The sequence below is a fragment of the Capsicum annuum genome, unplaced genomic scaffold, assembly GCF_002878395.1.
Source record: "Capsicum annuum cultivar UCD-10X-F1 unplaced genomic scaffold, UCD10Xv1.1 ctg76751, whole genome shotgun sequence".
In the NCBI taxonomy this organism is placed as follows: domain Eukaryota; kingdom Viridiplantae; phylum Streptophyta; class Magnoliopsida; order Solanales; family Solanaceae; genus Capsicum; species Capsicum annuum.
In genome coordinates this window covers 2,474-13,277 of record NW_025887080.1, presented here as the reverse complement: position 1 = coordinate 13,277, position 10,804 = coordinate 2,474, and the positions used below count along the sequence as shown (strand labels likewise).

General features: G+C 40.8%; 1 protein-coding gene across 1 annotated transcript; it reads left to right on the top strand.

The window, feature by feature from the left end:
* The first annotated feature begins 9,670 nt into the window (after nt 1-9,670).
* LOC124894671 lies at nt 9,671-10,444 on the top strand. The gene is made up of 2 exons (XM_047405261.1): nt 9,671-10,214; nt 10,299-10,444. The coding sequence occupies exons 1-2, from the start codon at nt 9,671-9,673 to the stop codon at nt 10,442-10,444; spliced, it is 690 nt and encodes a 229-aa protein (XP_047261217.1).
* The last annotated feature ends 360 nt before the right edge of the window (nt 10,445-10,804 follow it).

Below are 10,804 nucleotides of genomic sequence, written 5' to 3'. Positions count from 1 at the left end.
AGATTTTAAACCTATGAGGTGCTCATTTAGACTACAAAAATGGGGACAATTCATAAATGCCTTAAAGGCGCGGGAAACGTGCCAAAATTTGTGGTGAGGCCGAAAAGTACTACTATCAGTAAGGCACACGTCAATATAATAAATAATCTCAAAATAAATTAAAAGCGGGAGGCAAACAACTTTTAGGTTAACAAATATTATGAATCCTAAAAAAAAAATTTAATTTGAGCCAGACGTAAGTCATTAAAGCGACCGTGCTAGAACCATGGGACTCGAGGGGTGCCTAACAGCTTCCCCTCGGTCAACAGAATTCCTTATCCAGATTTCTAGTTCGCAGACGAAAAACTAAAAATTGAAGAGTCATTTCCTTTTGAATAGGGATTCAATAAGGTGACTTGAAACACCCAAACTCAATTCCAAGTGGCGACTCTGTAAGTAAAGTAATCCCTTTTCAAAACGTCACTTTAATCGGAAAAACCATTTTCTCCAAAACCAACTCCCTAGCGGGGTCGGACGCGGTGAAAAACCGGGGGTGTGTGACAGATGGCGACTCTGCTGGGGATACAACTAGAATTCGAGCTTTTATATTGACTTAATTGGCTTTATTTAATTTTGATATTGTATATTGTTGGCCTAAATGTGTTCTTTGCCTACATGTTTATCGATTTGATATTATTTGAATTGCAATATAAATTGTCTTCTCTCGCACGCCCATCTGAATCTTCTGAGATACTGTATATTCGGAGATGCAGTATACGCTCCCGAGCTTGAGATACTAGAGATGCGGCAACGCTCCTGGAAAGGATTCTGTAGTCACCCATGACTTAGGACGAAAAGGGACCAACAGTGAGGCCGGAAAGCCCTGCTACCGGTAAAGTTGTCCCTTGCTGACTCGAGTTGTTCGCTCGTTTCATTGACAGTCTAGATATCTAACTCCACCAGGTTAAACCTAACATAACTGGACTTAGACATGGTTATCTCTAATAGACTGCGTTCTATTTGTATCATGTGTATTTTTGACTTAGTGGGGCTCGACCCTGGGGTCGGGTCCGTCTAGGTCAGGTTTCGCCTTTTGAGACCATCATGTACATTTTATGTGCTACTTGTTGCATTATAGGAAACGCCATATCGAATGTTGACCGGCTTTTAAGTGAATTAATTGATCTGAAAAAGGGGTTAAATAAAAATTTTTAAGGATTTATTTTAGAAAATATATAAGATTTTACATAGAACTTTTTTTTTGTCAAGATTAAGTCGTTTTAACGTGTGGTCTCGTTATGTCTGTTTTCTTTGGTTTTAAAATCTTTCTTAGGAATATCATAGAGCCCATTTTTGTCAAACATTTTAAATAATTTGGTCCACTATTTTATTTTAATAATTTAATTATTTCTGATCTGTCTGGTTCAAACGTCATCAAATTATTGTCTCTACTCTAGGATGTTTGAGAAGACTTGGATACTTTCCATTTTGTCAGTTATTATTTTCTCATGCTCATTTTGAAATCTTATTCCGTGTCATCTCGTCAACTTCTTTCGAAAATTATTTTTATCTTGCTTTAGGAGATTTAGAATAGAATTCTTATTTGTCATCATTATCCTATAGGGCAATATGAACTCAGTTGGAAGGAGTGACAAGAGGCTGAGGGATGATGAAGTACCCCATTTCATGGTGTTGGATAAAGTTCCAAAGCTATTGCGGATATGGTATAACAATATGACTGACTATGAACAGGGAGAGGTATATAAACACTTGGGATTTTTAAGGAGTCTGTTGAATGTTGAACCACGAAGAGACATGATAGAATCTTTGGTACAGTTTTGGGATCCTTCAAACAACGTATTCCGATTCTCCGACTTTGATCTTACTCCCACACTGGAGGAAATAGGGGCGTTTATTGGAAAGGGAAAGAACCTTCACCGAGGAGAACCCATGATACTGAAGCATGTCACTTCCGAAAGATTTTTCGAGCTATTGCACATAAAAAAGAAGAACATAGGAGGCTGCCTAGAAAATGGATGGGTTCGTCTAGAATTTTTGTACGAAAGATATGGTCAAGAAAGGGGATTTGAGTTGTTTAAATCAGAACTTAACAACGGGGGATGCCACCAAACCTGGAAAAAGCACAGTTCTGAAGCATTCATAGTGGCTTTTTTGGGAATCATGGTATTTCCAAAGAGAGGAGGAAAAATCAGCACCAATCTGGCTGCATTTATTACCGCTTTTGATAAGAATCCTAAGGTCACCCTCATGCCCATGATTTTGGCAGACATTTATCGGGCCCTGACGATGTGCAAAAGTGGAGCGGACTATTTTGAAGGATGTAACATTCTATTGCAGTTATGGATGCTCGAGCATATCCGTTACCATCCATTTGTTGTGGATTTTTGAGTCGAGTGGAATGATTATATCAAGGGCCATGAGAAGAGGATGGAGAACCAAAACTTTCCCGAAGGAATAAGAGCTTGGAAGGAGTACTTGGAGGGGTTGACGGCGGACAAGATAATGTGGAATTATCATTGGTTCCCCTCAAAAGAGGTGATATATATGTCTACTTTCCGACCCTTCATCGTCTTAATGGGTCTCCGAGGTGTTCAGCCGTACGTGCCACTAAGAGTCATGAGACAATTCGGTCGACGTCAGCATATACCGCCAGTCGAGGATATGAAAGAGTTCATGTACGAATTCCTCCCTGACATCCCTCTAAGGAAGACTGAGATACTTAAGATCTGGGGAGGATGTGTACTTTTGGGTTTCGATCACATGGTGGAAGACAGCGACAAGGGCGAGGTAGACTATTGGTATCTGCCATGGTTTCATGACCAGCCTCCTCCTAAAGCTATGCCAGAAAGGTCGGCCAGAGAGCCAGTGGATCGAGAAGCGGAGATCGAAGTCAGAATTAAGCAGGCTCGACGAAAGGTAGAAGAGAAATATCAGTATACTCTGCACGTCTTAAATAATGATTTGGAAAGGGCTAGAGAAGAATTGGTTCACCATGAGGCGAAATTTGAGGCCAGAATTAGGTCGGTTCGTAAGGAGATTGAGAGAGAGAACCGTGTTGCCATGCATGCCCTACAAGAAGACCTGGATATTGTCACCGGTGCTATGGAGCAACAATTGAGTGATTTTGAGAAAGAGAAGGCCTCGCTAATAAATACACAGTCGAAGCTTCAGGCTCAGCTAAAAGCTTCCATGGAATGGGAAAGAGAAATAGCGAGACGCTTTACGACTTTTCAGAAGGAAGTTGAAGCTAAGGAAAATCAGTGGATGACCGAACGACAGGCGCTTCACTATCAGATCGATGACTTTCATGAACGAGAAGAAGACCTAAAACATACCGTCCGCACTACGCAACATTGGGTGCAAAATTGCCATGAAAGTATGATCGAGGCCAGGGGAGAAGTACTTCAGCTCAGTGAAACCTTGATTAATATTTGTGCTAAGTATCTTCACCAAGGCAATGAAAATCTGGGCCGCCAGGCACGTGCTCTCGCTCCATATCTGCCAAAAGCATTATCCAGGATCTACTCAAGTCTGAGGGAGGATTAAGTTGCAAGACATCTTTGGAAGGCATCTTGATGATAATTATTAAAGACCTTGTTTCCTTAGAATTAGTTTCTTTATAGGTTTTTTAGTATTTCTCCAGTATTCTGAGTCTTTTCTAGTTTTAGATAATTTTAGTTTCCTTTCATTAAAGCTTTGTTTTAAGAACAATTGGAAATGTATGGAAAATTTCGCGTTTGTTTCAAGTTTATTCTCCTTATTTCTGAATATATATATATAGTTACCATATCCATGAACTACGTGATGATCTGATTCATGTAAAACATGATACGTAGGCAACCCTCGGCGGGTGCGATCAAATATTTTTTTTTCTTTTTCAAGTTTCAAGTAATAATTTTAAGATGTTGGCATTAAATAATCAGGGTAAAAAATTAATTCACCAAAGCCGGGATGAAACAAGAGGGTTTTCCTAAGTCCATTTCAGGAATGAAATTACTTAGGTGCATGACATTTGAGTTAGTTATGAATATTTAAAAAAAAAAATCTCTCTAAATCCTAACATATTTGTTTCTGTTTCAAAGAGAGAGAGAATAAGGTGGTTGGTTGTGGTCAAGCTGGCATCTCACCCGTACAACACAAGGTATAAAGGAAAAAGGAAGATGACTCGGAAAGATGGAACAGAATATAATAATGAAGAAGGTCGAGATCAGTTAGTCCCACGAGAGTTCGCATCTTTGGAGGAGAATAGGTTATTGAAGCAACAAATTACGGAAATGTATCAGGCCTGGGCGAATGGACAAGCCCCGCCTTCCTTGATTCCAGGCCTTTCAGATGCAAATCATCCCAGTTCTACTCAAGCCCAAGTCGACGATCCACTTTATCCGCCTGGATTTGGTCCATACGCTAATGTGTCTAGCGCTGCTGGCACATCCACCATGCGTCCTCCAAATCCATCATTCACGAACAACCCGTTTTTCATTCCGGCCGTGACAACTAATATAAATCCTCCATCAATGATATAGAAGCCTATCAACGAACTAAATCATGATCCAGTCTATCCTCCTGAATTGGCATTCAAACCCGTAAATTCATATCAGCCCACTCATTAGCCTGAGTCTCATACCGTGATTGAGAAGGCTATTATGAATGAAGAACGAGAAGAGATAGTTAGAAAAGTGAGGAGTCTGGAGCAGAGTATGAGAAACATACAAGGATTGGGAGGACACAAAAGCGTCTCTTTCAAAGACCTGTGTATGTTCCCTAATGTTCATTTGCCGATAGGGTTCAAGACCCCTAAATTCGACAAATATAGTGGTCATGGGGACCCAGTGGCCCACTTAAAAAGGTATTGCAATCAACTCAGAGGAGCAGGAGGGAAAGAGGAGCTGCTTATGGCCTATTTCGGAGAAAGTCTAACGGGAATAGCCTCCGAATGGTTTATCGATCAAGACATCTCCCATTGGCACGTTTGGGATGATATGGCTCAAGATTTTGTGCAACAATTTCGGTACAATCTCGATATTATCCCTGACCGCACTTCCCTCGCTAATATGAAGAAAAAACCATCTGAAAGTTTTCGAGAGTTTACCATAAAATGGAGAGAACAGGCATCTAGAGTCAAGCCGCCACTGAAGGACCAGGAATTGATCGACGTTTTTCTCCAAACTCAAGAGTCCGATTATTTTCATCATTTACTAGCCGCGATTGGTAAACCTTTCGCCGAAGCAATAAAAATTGGGGAAATGGTGGAGAATGGCATCAAATCAGGAAAAATCATGAGCCAAACCGCCCTCAGGGCCACTACACAAGCCATTCAGAGTGGATCAGGTAGTTTCGGAAATCGGAAGAGGAAGGAGGAAGGATCCATGATGGCGTCAGGACCGGGCAATGCCCAAAGGGGACGGAACTCCCCTTACGTTCATGTCCAACAGGGACAACCCAGCCCTCCTCAACATTATTATATGCCTCAACCTGCTGTTCTTAATGCTCAAGCGTATGCCCGACCTCCGCAGCGTCCACAATGGCGGGCACCTGCGCCACAAGGTTTTCATCCGCGGCAGCCAAATTTACAAGCCCCTCGTAATCTGTATGTTACGGCAGACTATACAAGAGAACAGAGGCCAAAGGAAAACTTCACCCCAATTGGAGAATCATATACGAGCCTGTTGCGGAGATTGGTCAAATTAGGATGGATTGAACCTGTTTTGCCTTTCAAAGTGGATCCGAATGCAAGTTGGTTTGATCCTAATGTAAGGTGTGAGTACCATTCCAACGTCCAAGGTCACAGTACCGAAAACTATTGGAGTCTGAAGAGAGCCATTGAAAAGTTAATCGAAAGTAAGGCAATCGTAATACAAAAAGAAGAAGCACTGAATGTCACCGACAATCCACTTCCTAATCAAAGTAATACACACGTCGTGGGGATGATTTTTAACGATAGAGACTGCAGGCCAACAAGCCAAGCAATGATAGAAATAGGCGCCTTGAAGGAAAACCAGGGTGAAGCATTGAAGTATATGCGAAGAGAACCATTGATCGTGAAAGGAGCGAGTTCCATTATAAGACCCCGAGATTCAGAAAAGATGGTATTGTATGTTCCTGCAAAGCTAAAGGGAATAGCACAAGATGGGCCAAAACTATATGTTTCGAGTGGTCCCGCATGGTTCGACCAACAACACAACAATATGAAAAAGATAACAGAACCAATTGTCATAAGACACGCAGCACAGCTCCCAGTGACAAGCTTGAAAACCATCCCATGGAACTACAACAAAACCATGGTGATGTACAAAGGAAAAGAGGTCATGGAAGAAACAAACGAAACAGGGGGTTTGACTTGATCGGGAAGATGCTATGTTCCAGAAGAATTAAGGAGACCAAAACAGTTTAAAGATAGTCAAGGGCCAATGAAAACACCTGTCACAAATGAAGAGGCCGAGGAATTTCTGAAGAAAATGAAAACCCAAGACTATTCCATTGTCGATCAATTGAGGAAAACCCCGGCTCAAATATCATTATTATCCTTGCTGCTACATTCTAAAGAACATTGTCAGGCATTGATTAAGTTGTTGAATGAAGCATACGTCCCAAAGGAAACTACGGTATGTCAAATAGAAAGGATGGTTCGTAGAATATTTAAATCAAATAGAATCACTTTCACTGATGATGAGTTACCCACAGAAGGTTCTGCTCACAACAAGGCTTTGCATCTGACTATCAAATGCGAAGGATATTACATAAAAGGGGTAATGATCGATGGAGGTTCAGGAGTAGATATCTGTCCTCTCTCTACTTTGCAAAAATTAAAAATCAGCCCAGATAGGATTCGGTCCAATAATGTATGTGTTCGGGCTTTTGATGGTGCAAAACGAGACACAATTGGTGAGGTAGATCTTGCTTTGGTTATTGGACCAGTTGAGTTTACGATCACCTTTCAAGTAATAGACATGGATACTTCCTACAACCTGCTTTTAGGAAGACCATGGATCCACACGGCCAGAGCCATACCCTCTACTTTGCATTAAGTAGTTAAGTTTGAACACGACAATCAGGAAATCATTGTACATGGAGAGGATGACCTTCCCATACATCGAGATCCTTCTGTACCCTGTATCGAAACAAAGGGGGGTTGTGAATCTTCCATATATCAAGCCTTTGAAATTGTGATAGCTGATCAAGTCGTGGAAGGCACGCCGATTCCGGGGCCTCATCTCTCTTCTACTTCAATCATGGTGGCTAGCCAAATGCTACAAAATGGTTATGAACCGGGAAAAGGATTAGGGGTTTCGCTGCAAGGAATTATAAACCCCGTAGATCCATGTGGTAGCCGTGACTCCTTTGGCTTAGGCTTTAAGCCTACCGCGGTAGATAGAAAATGGGCAAAAGAGCAGAAGAAGAAGGATTGGAAATTGACAAGTCCGGTTCCACACATCAGCCAATCTTTCATGAAAGCTCAAAAGAAAGAAAATCAATACCCATATTCTAACAAGGATGTGGATGAAATATGTCAAGGTCTCAAGGAAATGTTTCATGAAGTAAACATGATTCAGATGGGTGAAGGCCCTAGCCATACAGATGTGCAGTTCGTTGGGCCAAATATCAAGCTCACTAACTGGGAAGCCACTCCTCTCCCCACAAGGAAGGAGTCTTGGTAGTTTATTTTGTTGTTTCGTTTTTCTTTCTTTTGTATTTTGGACTATTCTCAGGTTCGTAGTCCACATAGTTTAGTTGCTCTGCTTTCATGTTAACCCTCCTATCCTTTCCGATTCAAATAAATGAAATTCAAGTTTTCTAGTAAATTTATCTTTTCTTTCCTCTTTTAATTTTTATTTTTATCTTAATTCAGTTATGTTAATACTGGCTCCAATAACATGGCATGTACGTGGAGTTCACATTTAGACCCTAAAAAGTTGTCTAATCTCGAATCAGCAAACCAAACGGTAGATGAATACGATGAAGGTGAAACTGATAAGGAAGTCAAAAAAGGATTGGATCAATTTGAGGATAAGACCAAACCCAATTTAAATGACACCGAGATAATAAATTTGGGAACTGATGAGGAGGTTAGAGAAATAAAAATAAGTATTCATGCGGATCAGAATATCAGGAATGATATTGTTCAGATTTTGATCGAGATAAGGATGTTTTTGCTTGGTCTTATGATGATACGCCGGGTCTAAGCACGGATTTGGTGGTCCACAAACTGCCTACATACCCTGATTTCTCACCGGTCCAGCAAAAGCAAAGAAAGTTTAAAACTGACGTGAGCGATAAAATCAAAGAGGAAATCATGAAGCAATTGAACGCGAACGTGATCAGGGTCACTCAGTACACCACATGGTTGGCTAATGTGGTGCCCGTACCGAAGAAAGATGGCAAAATCAGAGTTTGTGTTGACTATAGGGATTTGAACAAAGCAAGCCCTAAAGATAACTTTCCGCTACCCAATATTCATATCCTTGTTGATAATTGTGCTAAACATGAGATCCAATCTTTCGTGGATTGTTATGCCGGTTATCACCAGATCCTGATGGACGAAACGGATGCAGAAAAGACTGCTTTCACCACTTCGTGGGGTACTTATTGCTATAGGGTCATGCCATTTGGTTTAAAGAATGCGGGAGCTACGTACATGAGAGCTATGACTACTATTTTTCATGACATGATTCACAAGGAAGTAGAAGTATATGTTGATGATGTCATTATCAAGTCCAAGACACGAGTCGATCATGTATATGACTTGAGGAAATTCTTCGAAAGATTGCGAAAGTATAATCTTAAGCTCAATCCAGCCAAGTGTGCATTTGGCGTTCCATCCTAGAAACTTTTGGGTTTCATAATTAGCCGCAGAGGCATTGAATTGGACCCCGCCAAGATAAAATCTATTCGAGAATTGCCGCTTTCGAAGAATAAAACTGAGGTCATGAGTTTTCTTGGAAGGCTGAATTATATAAGCAGATTCATCGCTCAGCTCAGCACTACATGTGAACCGATATTTAAGTTGCTAAAAAAGGATGCTGCTATCCAATGGACAGACGAATGTCAAGAATCATTCGATAAGATTAAAGAATATCTGGCAAATCCTCCTGTGTTGGTCCCACCGGAACCTGGTAGGCCTTTATTTCTATATCTGTCAATGATGGACAATTCTTTTAGCTGTGTTTTAGGACAGCATGATATCACAGGCAAAAAGGAACAAGCAATATATTATTTGAGCAAAAAGTTCACGAGTTACAAGGTGAAATATACTCTTTTAGAAAAGACATGTTGCGCCCTAACTTGGATTGCTCAGAAGTTGAAGCACTATCTTTCGTCCTACACAACCTACCTCATATCTCGAATGGATCCTTTAAAGTATATTTTTTAAAAACCTATGCCCACAGGCAGATTGGCGAAGTGACAGATTTTACTTACAGAATTCGACATTGTGTACGTTACTCGTACCGCTATGAAAGCGCAAGCATTGGCCGATCATTTGGCAGAGAACCCAGTTGACAATGATTATGAGCCTTTGCGAACTTACTTTCCTGATGAAGAGATAAATTCAATTGAGGAAGAAGTTCAAGATGATATGTATGCATGGAAATTATATTTTGATGGGGCAGTCAATGTCAAAGGAGTAGGAATTGGGGCGGTTCTTGTCTCACCAACCGAGCATTATCATCCCGCCATGGCACGACTCTGTTTCTTTTGTACTAATAACACAACAGAATATGAAGCTTGCATCATGGGGTTAAATATGACAATAAATCTGGATGTGCACAAGCTAATGGTGTTGGGAGATTCTGAATTACTCATTCGACAAATTCAAGGTGAATGGGAAACGAGAGATATCAAGCTCATTCTATACAAACAGTTCGTAGAGGACCTTAGCAAAAGGTTTGAGTCTATCCAGTTTAGACATATTCCCAGATCCCATAATGAGCTGGCTGATGCCCTGGCTACCCTAGCTTCCATGCTCCCGTACCCAGGAAATACGCATTTCGACCCATTAAAGATACAGATACGAGATCAATATGGTTATTGCAATATAATTGATGCAGAACCAGATAATGAACCTTGGTACTATGATATCAAACGCTTCCTAAAGTCAAAACAATATCCAATACACGCCAAAGCAGATCAAAAAAGAACCATTAGGAGACTTGCTAATGGTTTCTTCTTAAGTGGGGAGATTTTGTACAAACGAACCCCGGACTTGAACTTGTTGAGATGTGTTAATATTCAGGAAGCTGAAAGAATCATGAATGAGGTACATTCGGGGGTGTGCGGTTTGCATATGAATGGCTATGTTTTAGCGAAGAAGATCATACGGGCAGGATATTATTGGTTAACTATGGAGCAAGATTGCTTTCGCTTTGTTCGCAAGTGTCATCAGTGTCAAATTCATGGTGATTTGATTCACTCGCCACCTTCAGAGCTGCATCCTATGTCTGCTCCTTAGCCATTCGTTGCTTGGGGCATGGATGTAATCGGTCCAATAGAACCAAAAGCTTCTAATGGTCATCAATTCATACTGGTCGCTATTGACTATTTCACCAAATGGGTAGAAGCTGCTACTTTCAAATCAGTCACGAAGAAAATAGTAGTGGATTTTGTTCATTCGAACATCATATGTCGTTTTGGTATACCAAAGTCCATTGTCACAGACAACGCAACCAATCTCAATAGTCATCTAATGAAGGAAGTTTGTGAGCAATTCAAGATTGTGCATCATCATTCTACCCCTTACCGTCCTAAAGCAAATAGAGCCGTTAAAGCAGAAAACAAGAATATTAAAAAGATTCTTAGGAAAATGGTCCAA

Bases quoted from the DNA above. Each gene is read 5' to 3' on its own strand.
- LOC124894671 (XM_047405261.1), top strand. From the start codon at position 9,671: ATGGCACGACTCTGTTTCTTTTGTACTAATAACACAACAGAATATGAA. The intron at 10,215-10,298 runs GTGTTAATATTC...GCTATGTTTTAG, and splicing joins GGACTTGAACTTGTTGAGAT to CGAAGAAGATCATACGGGCA.